The sequence below is a fragment of the Bos taurus genome, unplaced genomic scaffold (assembly GCF_002263795.3).
Source record: "Bos taurus isolate L1 Dominette 01449 registration number 42190680 breed Hereford unplaced genomic scaffold, ARS-UCD2.0 Super-Scaffold_1723_ScbfJmS_2085, whole genome shotgun sequence".
Lineage (NCBI taxonomy): Eukaryota > Metazoa > Chordata > Mammalia > Artiodactyla > Bovidae > Bos > Bos taurus.
In genome coordinates this window covers 7,359,076-7,373,118 of record NW_020192292.1, presented here as the reverse complement: position 1 = coordinate 7,373,118, position 14,043 = coordinate 7,359,076, and the positions used below count along the sequence as shown (strand labels likewise).

The 14,043-nt window shown below is 49.6% G+C and overlaps 1 protein-coding gene across 2 annotated transcripts; it reads left to right on the top strand.

Annotated features, from left to right (window-relative positions):
- The first annotated feature begins 1,219 nt into the window (after positions 1–1,219).
- On the top strand, positions 1,220–12,746 carry ZIC3 (Zic family member 3). Of its 2 annotated transcripts, none has more exons than XM_024989342.2 (3): positions 1,220–2,837; positions 3,973–4,136; positions 12,160–12,746. In XM_024989342.2, exons 1-3 carry the CDS (start codon positions 1,784–1,786, stop codon positions 12,307–12,309), a joined length of 1,368 nt encoding a protein of 455 aa, XP_024845110.1. In that variant the 5' UTR covers positions 1,220–1,783; the 3' UTR covers positions 12,310–12,746. The 2 variants fall into 2 exon arrangements, with proteins under 2 accessions (XP_024845110.1, NP_001179742.1); NM_001192813.1 differs by lacking the exon at positions 12,160–12,746 and adding an exon at positions 4,959–5,138 and having other exon boundaries at positions 1,784–2,837.
- Positions 12,747–14,043: the final 1,297 nt, after the last annotated feature.

The following is a 14,043-nucleotide window of genomic DNA, read 5'->3' as shown; positions in this document are numbered from 1 at the left end:
GAAGCTTCTGCAGGTAGAAGAGGGCAAAGCCCTGGCAGTTCAGAGGGAAGAGAATTCCACCTCACAAGCCCCATTCCCGCCCCCACTTTTGCATTTGAAAATGTTAAGAATTCGAAGCTGATTAGCCCAGTGGTTTGAAAACAGGCACTGATCCGGGGTGTGTGTGTGTGTGTGTGTGTGTGTGTGTGTGTGTGTGTGAGCGAATGTGTGTGCAGTGAGTTTGCTGTGTAGTTCATGCTGTGTGCATGTTCGGCGTGCCAGGGTAAATGTACGTTTTGCCTGTTTAGTATTTGTGCTTCGGTGTGTTTGCAGTTATACGTGCGTGTGTGTATACTGTTGGGTGTTTAATTTGTTGTGTGTCTGTTTCCCTTTTTGTGTGTAGTTTGTTGTGCGTGTTTACTGCTGTGTTGAGAGCGTGTTTAGTGTCGTGTGTGCGAGTTTACTGTGTTACATGTGATTGCTGTGTTGTGTCTGGTGTGTCATGTGGGAGGGTGGCGGGGACAGTGGCGAGGACAGTATACTATAGCCACTACTCACATACTGAGAGCCAATGGATGGCTCAGAGGGAAGTAACGGAGATGGCTCTAATTCTAACCATTTCTCCTCGTTTTCACAGACGGCGAGCTGGCCGGCCTGGGTCCAGCCTCTTGGGTCAACAGGACCCACAGCAGCCCGTGGGGAGGACGCGGCGAATGAGCCGCGAGAGTGGAACTGTTCTCGCCCCGGGATCCACGCCCGGGGGCACATTCTCGGGGTGGTGAGGCAGCGGGTTGGGGGGCCCAGGCAGGACTGGACGTGCAGCGCCCAGCCGACGGTGGGAACGATCCTGGCGAGGCAAGGAATTCATTTGGTAAAAGCGGGTAAAGCGGGCGCGAGGGGTGCTCGCCCGCTTCGGGCGAGGGGGAAGCCGGGGAGAGGCCCCGGCTCCGCCCCGCCGGTCGCCGGCTGGAGCCTGGCTCCAGTTCCCCCACGGCAGCGCCAGCCTCACGGAGCCCACTCGCGGGTTCCCGGCCGCCTCTGCCGCCGCCTCACCTGCCAGGCGCCGGGCCACGGCCCAATCAGCGGCGGTCGCTCGGCCGCGGCTGCCATGTTCCCCACTCCGCGCTGCCAATCAGTGTGGCGACTGCCAATGGGCTGCGGGGCCGGGGGTCAGGTGACCGCGGGCCAGCTGGCTCCCCATTGGCGCGCGCCGCGCGGCCTCCCGCTCGGTTTATGTGAGAGGAGTGAGTGATTGACTTTATCAGTCCAAGGACACTACTCTGGAGGCGAACAGGCTGGGACTGGCGCGGCGAGCGGCGAGGACCGAGCCTTCCTCCTGCCTCCTGCCCGCCGGCCGCGAGCCTGCTCTGCTTCTAAGCGCACCCTAGCCGGGAGGCAGGAACCTCCTGGTCCCGCGGCTCTGCGCTCTCGGGGAGAGGTGGGGTGCCCGGGACAGGATTGGCAAACTCCGCCCTCCACTTATTATTTTGCTTATTTTTCTTTGTGCGCGTCTGTTAGTTTGTTAAACCAGATCTAGTTCCAGAATCTTTTCTCCTCCCTTCTACCCCCCTCCTTCTCCCCCCTCCTCCCCCCTCCAGGTCCTTCTACTTCCCCTCCTCCCTCCTGTCCCTCTGCAGGAGACTCTCTCAGCGACGGAAAGTTGCAGTCCCTGCTTCAGCCTGAGGGATCTCCCGACCACCGTGTCCAACCGTCGCCACCCCTCTTCGACTTCGACTCTGTGGAGCTCTCCTTAAGCACCCTCGATCACATCTGCGAGGTCGCTGGTGTCGAAAAAGAACCACCCATGACGATGCTCCTGGACGGAGGCCCGCAGTTCCCAGGACTGGGAGTGGGCAGCTTCGGCGCGCCGCGCCACCACGAGATGCCCAACCGCGAGCCGGCGGGCATAGGGCTGACTCCTTTCGGGGACTCGCCCCACGCCGCCGCCGCCGCCGCCGCCGCCTTCAAGCTGAGCCCCGCGGCGGCTCACGATCTGTCTTCTGGCCAGAGCTCGGCGTTCACGCCGCAGGGTTCGGGTTACGCCAACGCCCTGGGCCATCATCACCACCACCATCACCACCATCACCACGCCGGCCAGGTGCCCAGCTACGGCGGAGCCGCCTCCGCCGCCTTCAACTCCACGCGCGACTTTCTGTTCCGCCAGCGCGGCTCCGGGCTCGGCGAGGCGGCCTCGGGTGGCGGGCAGCACGGGCTCTTCGCCGGCTCGGCGAGTAGCCTGCACGCTCCGGCTGGCATCTCTGAGCCCCCTGGCTACCTGCTCTTCCCCGGGCTGCACGACCAAGGCGCTGGGCACCCGTCGCCCACCGGGCACGTGGACAACAACCAGGTCCACCTGGGGCTGCGCGGGGAGCTGTTCGGCCGCGCTGACCCGTACCGCCCGGTGGCCAGCCCGCGCACGGACCCCTACACGGCCGGCGCGCAGTTCCCGAACTACAGCCCCATGAACATGAACATGGGCGTGAACGTGGCGGCCCACCACGGGCCCGGCGCCTTCTTCCGTTACATGCGACAGCCCATCAAGCAGGAGCTGTCGTGCAAGTGGATCGACGAGGCTCAGCTGAGCCGGCCCAAGAAGAGCTGTGACCGGACCTTCAGCACCATGCACGAGCTGGTGACACATGTCACCATGGAGCATGTGGGGGGCCCGGAGCAGAACAACCACGTCTGCTATTGGGAGGAGTGCCCCCGCGAGGGCAAGTCTTTCAAGGCGAAGTACAAACTGGTCAATCACATTCGGGTGCACACGGGCGAGAAGCCCTTCCCGTGCCCCTTCCCGGGCTGCGGGAAGATCTTCGCTCGCTCCGAGAACCTCAAGATCCACAAGAGGACCCACACAGGTAAGGAGGAGGGCGGGCGGGCGCGGGGTTCGCCGCGGCCGCGCGCCGCGAAGCCGACATGCACCGCGAGGAAGCGAGGGGTGGCGGCCGTAGAGAGAGGCGGCGCCCCGCCGGGGTGGTTGGAAGAAGTAGCGCTGTCAATGTCCCTCCACCTCTCGTCCTCCCCGCCCCGCGGAGCTTTTGCCCAGTTCTAACTTCCCGGGCGGACGGCTGTGCGGTCTCAGGAACTAATTGGAACCTTCTCGCGCCCAGGAACCCACTGGCGCCGCCTCTTTTTGTCTCTTTCTGGGTTACTCTGGAGGGACTCCGAACGCGTGCAGAGAAATTGTTCACAAGCGACTTAGCTCTCGGCACCCAGTCGGGGGAGGCAACCATAGAAATGCTAATGAAAACTAACTTTCGGTTACTTCCGCTCTTTTTTACCCTTGATTGGCACATCTCCTAATTAAATGACTGGTACTTTTGTCAAACTATTTTTATTTGGAGTTCCAGGTTCAATTCAGTCCTCCGGGAGGAACGCTAACGTAGAAAAGGCACCCCAGTTTCGTGGCTTGTTCAGAGCATCTTGTAAAACTGTCCGGAGCCCCCTGGATTTATATAGTTTTCTCTTTTCGAACGTTAAGTACGACGACCTCAGCTTTTTAATGCTGGGCTTAGCAAAACCGATGCATTTGAAAGAGGCAAATTAAAAGGTACAAAGGAGGAACTAAAAGGGATTGTCCCGTCCTCGGTCCATTGTCCCTCCCGGGCTTGGCTGCCACGCCGAGATACCGGCGGAACGCGGCAGCGCTCGGAGGCCCCGGGCCGGGTGGGGGGCGGGGGGAGTACCGCAACTCGGGGGAAACTTTGGAGGAGCCAGGGGCTTGCCCTCCGGCCCGAGAACAAAGGGACGGGCAGGTTCTGGGCCGGCCCTGCCTCACCCCCGCCCCCGACCACTGCTCCCCACCCTAGCAGGCTCAACCCGCGATCTCCATTTTTCTCCAGGGAAAAGAGATGCCACGGCAGCCCCCAGTCGGCGCTCCCTCTCCGGGCAGACCGCCGGAGAGCTCTGTCTCCCGCTGCTCGGCCGGAGGACGCTCCTGGCCCTGACTCTATCCCCCCACCCCCACCCCCTTTGCGTTTCTGCCTTTTGCAGGTGAGAAACCTTTTAAATGTGAATTTGAAGGCTGTGACAGACGCTTTGCCAACAGCAGCGACCGCAAGAAGCACATGCATGTGCACACCTCGGACAAGCCCTATATCTGCAAAGTGTGCGACAAGTCCTACACGCACCCGAGCTCCCTGCGCAAGCACATGAAGGTAATTACCTCTTTATTAGCGGTCGGCGGTTTATAAACACTCTGCCCGACACCGGGCTGCGGAACGGAAGCGCCCGCGCTGCCAACCCTGTATCTTCCACGTTAAATCCGATTTGCTCCAGCGTTGACACCTTGAACCCATTTGAGGGACCGGGAGGGGGGACGGGGAGGGGGAGCGCAGTAGGGAGGAGGAGGAGCGGAGGGAAAGATCAGTTGTTTCCTGGGAAGCTCTAACCGAGCTCGCCGGGACTGGATGTCGCAGTGGCCGCCTCTCCCCGGCTCAACCCGCGATGAGAACCGAGAGTGCCCGCGCCGAATCCGGGGGGCGGGGGGCTGGGGGCTCCGTTCTTCTTCGGCTTCGGGTAAAACAATAGGGCCGAGGAGCGCGGGGGGATTCCCACGCAATTGTCGGAGCCCTCGCAGCGCCCAGGGCGCCCGTGCCACCTTTCTCTGTACCTGCTTTCGCAAGCCAGAGCGGTCTTGGCCAGACTTGGGCCCGGAGTATTTTATAGGGCCCCAAAGACTGTGCTTACCCCGCTCTAGCCGCGGAGAAAGCATTTCTGAAGGGGCATGAATAAACTAGAGTACTTTATTCCTTTTCCACAATGGCCAATCTTAGGACTCAAACTGGTTTTTTGACGAATGTCTTGGGGTTTTCTTATACATCGGTAATGTGGAAATTAAAAAACAAAACCCCCAAATCAGCAGCATTTTGTCTTTTAAGTGGGTCACTGGGCGGTCTTGCTCTTACAGTGCTCTTGTTTTTGCTTGCACAATGCCAGTTGGAATTATATTCATTATAATATATACATGTTAATTTTAGGTTCATGAATCTCAAGGGTCAGATTCCTCCCCTGCTGCCAGTTCAGGCTATGAATCTTCCACTCCACCCGCTATAGCTTCTGCAAACAGTAAAGATACCACTAAAACCCCTTCTGCAGTTCAAACTAGCACCAGCCACAACCCTGGACTTCCTCCCAATTTTAACGAATGGTACGTCTGAGGACAAACACAAACCCTGTTTAACCATAGAATGGACCAAATGCATTTTAAAAAGAAAACTGAGACCAATCAGATGGAAATGGAGTTGTAAGGCAAGAGGCCATATATAGGGCTACATCTGGTTAATTGCAATTGTCCAGGAAGGTTTTTGGGCAAGATCCAAAAGTAGCCATGCCCTTTTCTCAGGATTAGAAAATATGTTTTGGCATTTGAAGGATTAAAAAAAGATCTTCTCACTGCTTTTTCCTCCCCTTTCTCTTGCTCTCTGCTCACCCCATCCCTAAATGCCTTCAGTTCATTTTAACTCTTGTCCTGTTTCTTGAGAGGAAGTTATGGAAGTCTTATTGGTGGTGATGCTAAAACTGATGGAAAAATCTTCGCCTTAGTGGTGATTGTTTAAACTCTCACAGTCTTAAACCGTGCCAAAGTCCTGTTATGTCTTGAACTTTTCCTCAAAGCATTACACTTGTGAATGTATTTTTGTCTAATGGGGTTAAAACTGTTGTTCAGTATTTTTTCAGGCTGAGGATGTGATGTTACTCTACACAAATTGTGACGTTTAGTATACAATTGCCTTTTGTAATAACTTTCTTTTTTGTAAATACATATCCATTGATGCCATATTTATCGTTTGTAATTTAATTATTGCTACAAATGCCGGGAACTGAACAATATTTATGGATAAATGTTTTCTAACAAATTCTGTACAGCTTTTGATTATAACCGCTTTAGCATTAAAATTTATTGTTTTGAAAGAAGAACACAATTTACAGTTTTTGAACCACTGACTCCTTTCTCTTGTTTTGTAACAGCCTCCTTCTTCAAAGAGGAGACGTGAGCAAATGAAATCTTGTTTGTTGGTATTTATAACTCACTCAGATCCCTTTTTTAATTGTTAAATTATTTTTCTATTGCAGTATAGATTCTTTACAGTGTCAGTTTCCATCTGGGAAGACCCTCCTTTCTTTAGCTCAGATGGTTGTTTAACTGCGAGTTTAAATGTGTTTGTCCTGGATTTTCTGCATGCAAATCAAATATTACTGATCAATTCAGTTAGTGGCCATGACATCTCAATCTTGTACTTCAAAGACTGAGAAGCTGGATTTAATCATCCCTGCCCTACATATATAAACCTAAGGTAACCTAATGAGTTTTATGTCCCTTAGTTTTTTATTATCTTACATAAAAATGAACATTGCGACAGGATGCATGTCTGTCTGTTCTATCAAGAGATCACCCATATACCTATATATGTTTGTATCTATGACTTATCTAATCTGCCTATCAAATCTATCTAGCTATCTATATATTTTCAAAAGTAAGCATATGTCTGAAACAGTGATGACGAGTAAGGCCAGTCGAGGCATGCTTACTTATGATTAAAGTGCTTCTTAAAAGAACCATAGACCATTTACAATTTTGGAAGGCACAGGTTGGTTTGTTTTGCTGTATATAGTTCAATTCGTAATTATCACAATTATTCATAACATTTTTATAGCGGTGTAATAACTGCAGCTGTTCTGAAATATTATGGAAAGAAAAAACATTTGCAAAATATGTATTTTTAAAAGTTCATGGTTTGTAGGCAAAGATGTTAAGAGCATTGTTTCCATTAAAATCAATAACAATGAAAAATGGTTGTTTGCTTTGTGATAAAATATTAACAATCCGTTTAATCTTAAGTGAAGCAACTCATTTGGACAGACCGTTTTTTACAGTTGTTATATGAAAAAGAAACATTACTATTTGGGGGGGTGGAGTGGGTAGAGTATTGAGGGTTTTTTTTTTTTTACTAATTTAGGGTGCTGTTTAATATTGAGAGCCCAATCTGCATGAATAACCAACTTGCAAATCAGCAAATAGAATGGTGGAGATAAGGAATTGTAAAGAATTTAGCAATGTAATGAATAGGCTTAAGTATCTCCTTCTCTTGAAGGGGCAGTACTCTAGGATTTGTGGTGGCAGTCAGTTTGGTATTATTCATAATCATTTTGAATTCTAGAATTTTGTTTATTGTTCTTTTTGAAGAAATAAAGTCTTGGCACAACTATTTATAACATTTTTGTATTTGGTGCCTGATTTTTTTCCCATGTTCAAATAAATCAACCTTAAATTGAAATGCTCAGAGAAGTTCTGATGATTAAAAGAAACTTTGATTCCTTGGATACAGTTGAAACAGTCTGTTTTAAGTTATCTACTGATCTTTGTCAACAGACAATTAGTTATTGACAGTTTCTAATTGCAAATTGCTTTGGATGTGATTTCTTGTTTGTGGAGAATGGTTTTTTGGGGGGTTTTTTTTGCACTTTCCTCCACCAGTAGACAAGGCAAAGGCCTGAATGCCATGAACGGATTGGGATGCCTTCACAAGTGTGAGCAGGTAACCTGGTCAGTCTACTGCTCCTACCCCCAGACATTCTAGTCTTGACCTTGACATTGAGGGTGCTGGACCAAATTCCTATTTCAGGAGTTTTCCTTCACTTCAAACCAGAAAGCATTTTAAATGCTCAGCAAGTTTTCAGAAAGTGTGTACTCATAAGATTGGCTTTACATGTGTTCCAACTGAAGTCTAAATGATGTTTTTCTTCTGAAATGTGCATTTAACTTCCACAGTTTACTGTTTTCTCTATGAATTTTCTCTCCACCCCCAACTTCACCTAACCTTAAATGACAGTAGAGTGATGGGTTGGATGCAAGATTATTTCAAAAACTTGCTTCTCCCACCCCCCATTAAATACATTAAACAGACATCTCCTTAGGAGACATTAAGTTTGATCTTTTTTGCTAGGCTTGAAATTATTCTGCCATGAAAATTTACAGTAGAGCATTGTGTCCTAAGAGGGGAAGATGTGAATTAACAATGATGATAACCAATATTAAGATGTGAAAGTTTTGCCCCTTACATGATATCCTTTAATACGGATGTAGCATCGTTATTTCTGTCTATCCCTCTGCCCTTGTCATTTGTTGCAAAGAAAACTTTATTTTAGTAGAAAACTTTTCACAGATTTTCTTTCTATAATCTGACTCTGGGAGTACATATTCTTCAATTTTCAGTAAGTCTCTTAAAGAATAAGCACCCCCTCCCCCGCCGCCCAACAACAACAAAAACCTTTGCAACCCTAAAGATAGATAAGCTGGAAAACATGAATGTCAGCTGGATTCTTAGTAAGAGAACGGTTATTTTACTTCTTGTACCTGGTAAGACCTTTGTTAAAAGTCCATTATCTTTTCCAAAATGGGTGGTTTAGTTTAACATTTCCACGAAGGTGTCTATTTTCATGCAGACAGAAGTCTGGACTTCATCCAGTTTGGAAGGTTAAAGATCAGGGTCCAGGCTAAGCAGGGTTGTGGGTCCTAACTACCGCGGAGGTTGAAGAACTAACAGGAACGCCTCTGCTCACAAAGCCTCCTAGGAAAGTTGTGTTCAGGACTTCCTCGCCCCTCCCACCCCCCTCGCCGCCCGCTGTCTCTTCGCCCCTGGCTCCTTCTCCCCTTATAAAACCCCCCAAACAAACGAAAAAAGCCTAAGGGCCTTGGCCCTTAAGCTTCTGAAAGAGTCGCTACCGGTCTGCCCATCCCCTGAACCGCGCGGGATCTCAGCCCCGCAGCCGGGCTGGTTTTCTTTCGGGCGGTCTTCCCCCACGAGACCTAAAGTCTAGTCGGGCTCGGCCCCGGGACGAGGCGTCGCGGAAGTCAGGGCTCCCGCTCGGGGTCCTCAGGCCCCTGGTGGGGGATCCCGGGGTCCCTATGCACACACCAAGTTCTTGCAAGGCCCGGTCGAAGCTGGGGCCGGGGGGGAGGGGACCTCATTTCCTAGAGTCAATTCTCTTGCGGTCTCGGCCCGCTGACCCTTTGACCTCCACCTACAGGGCCCTTGGCGGCCGTAAGCCGGCGGTCGCCCGGGCTCCGAGGACGCTTCGCGCCCCATCGCCTCCCGGCCTCATTAGGCCGGCGGGTCTGTAAAGCAGGAATCAGCCGCTGCCTAATCCGGACCTGGGGTCAATATGAGCCCAAACAATGGTGAGCTCCGAAGGCCACAGCGCAGCGCTGGCCGCAAACTTTGTGTTCCATTCATTTTCTGAAAGCGGCGGGGTGGGGGAGGGAGGGGAGGTACTCGCACGCCCGAAGGCCGATCCCAGCGCCCGGGGCTTTTCAGCGAGAGTCCCCGCTCTCCGGCCCTCCCGGTCTCATCGCCGCGCCAGGGTTTTGGAAGGGCCGGCAGGGCGCTGGGCCCGGTTCGCGGCCCGCGCGAGGGCCCAAGGGCTGGCCTAGAGGCGGCCGCCCCCGCACTAAGAACAAGACTTTGAAGTGGGTTTTTAGCGTGCACGTGTGAGAGCCGCGCCGGGGCCGGAGCGGGGGCCCGCTGGGTGGAAAGGGGAGGCTCCGGCCCGGACCGGCCCCTCCTCCCCCGCGCCCCGTCGCTCCGGCCTTTTCAAGCCGCGGCCGGGACCCCGCCGGCCGCCAGCGCCCAGAGCCCGCGCTGTGCGCAGGCGCAGAACCCGCAGCCGTCGAGTCAGATTTCGCTGCGAGGGGGCGGCGGGGGAGAGTTGAAAGCGGCTCGGCGGCGCCGCGGCCTCGGCCGGGCCGGGAAGGGGGGGCGGAGGGCCGGACGGAGCGGGGGGGCTGGTTTTGGGGCGGCTCTCGGGTCGGAAACATGGCGGCCGGATGCGAACCCCCGCGGAGCGCAGCAAAGCGCTGACGGCGGGCTGCCGAACTGTTGTGTGGTTTCAACTCCCTTTTATTCCTCGGCTCGGAGCGCCTCGCGGGAGAATGTAGGTCGTGGCGGCCGAGCGCAAAATTGTTAAAAAAAAAAAAAAAAAAAAACGGAAGCGGAGAAGTTCTTCCAGGGCATCCTGGGCGTGGGAAGTTGGCGAGCCTTCTGGGGGCTGGGGTTCCCGGGAGGGAAGGGGGGTAGGCTTGGACCTGAAATCTACCCGAAGCCTCCCCACCCTCCGGGCCCGACTGAAAGCGTTTCTCCTCTGACCCCCTCGGGGTGGGGGATGCCGTTTTGAGCTTCGTGCCCAAGTCGGGATCCTCCTGCACCTTCGAGTCGCGAAAAATGCCAAGGAGTGGACACTGTTCTCTTCCAGGACAATGGCGGGGCGCGTGAGCGGAGCACGGAGGCACCGTTTCCAAACCGGGTGCCCTGGATTAGCCGCACGGATATGTCATTGCGAGTTCGAACCCTACACGTTGCTCAGGCCCCGTTTTCTGCATATCTCATTTAAACGCGGGCCTATGAAAAATAGCACTGTGTGCGCTTTTGTGTGTGCTGTTAACAGCTGGTCGTCTTACGAAAAAAGGGGCTGGAGGGAAGGCCATGATTCCGAAAACTTTCATTCAGCTTTAGCTTAAACCGCCTTAATGCTGGCGTGTGAAAGAACCCCTGGTAGTTCTGGGATCTCGAGTCCGTGTTTTCTCTGCAGGGAAAATGGAGCAGATGTCTTTCGTGAGGGGGAAAAAATGTGGGCTTTTAAAAATGTAGTTTTTGACCCCCGTCTCCTCTAGGAAAATAAGCGGCACGCGTTCTTTCAGGTTGCGTCTTCGTGGAGGCCAACAGCTAAACGAAAAGACAGCCTTCTGGGCTGCCCACTGGCGAGGATTTGGGCTCCTGAAGGTGTGGGCCAGCTCCCGTGGGCCACCTTGAGAAGGGCCCCAGGTGGGTGGGCAGGTCATTAGCAAAGCTGGCCCAGATCTGGGGGGAAATCTGCAAAACAGTGCCTTTATCTGCAGAGAACAATTGATGGGGTTGTCTTTCCTCCTTTTCAGTGCACAAAGAAGACGGCTTTGGAGCAAGAATTTGGAATATGCATTTAAGTTGTCGTGCTTTGCATTGGAAACCCCTGGGCAATTAAAATAAGCCTGCCTTGTAGTGTTTTCTGTCCTTTTCTTATGTGTGGTTCGTGCAAGTCAAAGGGGATGGAGACCCTTCTACAGTTTGGAAACTTGTTTTGAAATAGCCACCAAACAGATTTTTACCCCTTTGGGTGAAGTTTGCTTCCAGGGTTCAGCCTCTTCACCCCACCCCCTGACTGGAGTAGAGTATTGACATGTTTGAGAGAGCAAAGGAGGTAGATGGTGCTTGCTGTATACTTTATTTTTCCATGCTGTAGTTTGAACCCTGAGATATGAGCTTTTTCCTGGCTAAATCTCTTGGTACCAAAAGTGTGGAAAGTGAAAAGTTCATTAACTTGAAAAATCTTTAGCCAATGGATAGGCAGTTTGTCTCTCTGAGAACTGCAGTGCCCAGAACGTCTCTAAGATTGACTTTGGAATCAAGCTAAAGAAGCACTGGTGAACTATCTCCCCTGGATACCTGCGGTGTTCTTTGGGTCATTTGATATGGTAAAACTGTGGTTGATTTTCATAAGAGTTACATGAATGGAATTTCTTCTAAACTGGACGAATGACAAATTGGTAGAACTCTTATATTTGTTTGAATGATAACTCCAAAGGGCACTGCTTTTCCCTCTGAGGTTTGGTTTCTACCATCACTATTGAAATTTACAGCTTGAAAAACACGAAGTTCGCAGGAAGCCATTAAAGGGGGGAATGTTCAGAGGACTTAGACTAATAATAACACAGGAGCAAAACGTCTTTGAATAAGATTCTTGTTGCCAAAAATCTGTTGAAACTAAAGAAAACATTTATTTAAAAATAATCTAATAGAGCAAACAATTTTGTATATTTTTAATGTGATGACAGTCCAACCTGTTTACTGATGTGATGAATAGAGAAATGTGAGCCCTGTAGTAAGTGGGAGAATAGCCTTCACCAAATGGCAAGTTTCTAATGTTTGTTCTCTGATAGAGTGTGTATGTTGTCTAATGTGTTTTATTAAAACACAACCTATGTAAAGACCATTTGAGCATAAGGTGTTAAAAATAGAAGATTCCATTGTGTTTTATTATACGCTAGCATTTAAAACAACATATCCAGTAACGTTTTATGATATTTTTCTAACAGTAAATGTAGCTTGTTTTGACCTATCTGCAGTTCACTTTTTGTTTTTTTGCCAGTGTTGTCCTGCTTGGTATCCGGGACAGTCTCTAATTCCTGATGAAGAACTTGATACTGACGTTGGTATGCAGCAGCCAGCCCTCCATAACACTACCTATCCTAAATGCAGGGTTAATGCCGAACCTACTGTGCAAGAAATGATTTACTGATGAGGTTTCAAAGAAAACCACATCAATTTGGATGTCTGTTACCTTGAAGTGATCATTTTAAGAGTAGTAGCTTCTTCCCTAGGTATAAAAAGACTATTTTCTTCTTTGGTGTATTTCATTCTGTGTTGAGCAATCATTTGTGAAATGAAAAAGCAAAAAAGCACCCCCCACCCCCCGCCCCGCCACACACACACCTCCAGCCAATTTAGGATCATAAACGCGAAGATGGAGGTGAAGACTAGCCTAATTCAGTGTGTGTTATCTCATGCATTGTGTTGACCTTGTTGAAAATCTCTTTCAAATATCTGCATTCCACATGTAGAACTAAAGTGTTTAAAACTAGAAATATGAATGCTTGTTTTGTTAATTTCTTGTTTGTGTTCAAAAAGCAACATCCAGGATCTCTACAATCGACTTAAATAAAACCATTTAAATTATTTTTTGTGATTATTGTTTTATTTCAGTGACAACCATAGCCCCTAACTAAATCCTCAGTGGTCAAATAACCTTGATTAACTTGTTGAATTGGGACAATTTATATTCTATTCACATCTTTCATGATACAGCTTGGCTTTCACTGAGCAATAAACTTGGGAAAAAGACCCAACCCGCTGAACAAACCCCAGCCGTTTTGAGCTCACAGTGTTTTCCCGGAGGAACTCAGGGCCAGGTGCTGGGGAGGTCCTGGGGACCTCCAGGGGAGGGGAGGAATTCAGAGTCAAGGATTGATTGGGATGATTAGAAGGAAGGACTGGAGATAGGAGTTTGGAGAAAAAAAGAGCATTTGAACACCACTACCTGGATGAGAGAGGAAAAGACAAAGCTGAAAATAACCTTAAAGGAGAAAGGAGGGCCTCTGGAAAGGGGGCGTTGCAGCATTGCACATTATATGGATATAATTCAGAAGCTCCAAAGTGGTTCTTGGGGCAGACAACTTGGCAACCATTGATTAGAACACTTACAGAATCATGGGATTTAGGTGTTATTAAAACACAAGTTGTTGTTAATTAACTGTAGTGTTAGAGAAGATGAAGACACTTCAGAGAAATTCTTCAAACTCCAGATACTTGATTTCTCATTTAAAATTTAACATCTGTAATCTAATGTGATCTCTGAGTGGCCATCATTCTATTTATTTGACGTGATTATGCCATGGTGAGGTATTATAAAATTGCAGCCTGATAGAGTATATTGCTATTGGTTCTTTAGATCCAATTTTATTAAAATTTCTGCTAAGTAGGCTGATGATACTGGAATTTTTTAAGTAAAGGGGAAAATTGCTCCTCTCCCTCTGATTTTTGTTGTTCATTTACATCAAGAGTAGGCGTACCGTCCAGTCAGGAAAGACTGTGATTCTTTGCTCCCTAGAACTTGACATTCTTATATCCCCCTAGAAAGATGTTAGTAGGAATTTTTGTTTTGTTTTTGTTTTTAAGAACAAGAACTGTGTTCTTTCAGACAGGCAGTGGAGTGTTATAATGGGATTATTAAGAAAGGCCTTGGAAAGGTAAACTACCAAGTTGTGCATGAGCCAACTGCACTGTGATAATAATACCTCCTAGGGTTATTCTAAGGATTAAGCAAGAAAATGTCCATAAAGAGCCTGGCACAGAGTAGGGCCTGGACAAATGTTAATTTGCTTCTTTTCCTCTTGCAGGTAGCTATTGTTTCATTGCTTTGGGGTGGTTTCGTACTTGTAATATTATGGAATATTTTACTAAAAACATAGTGATT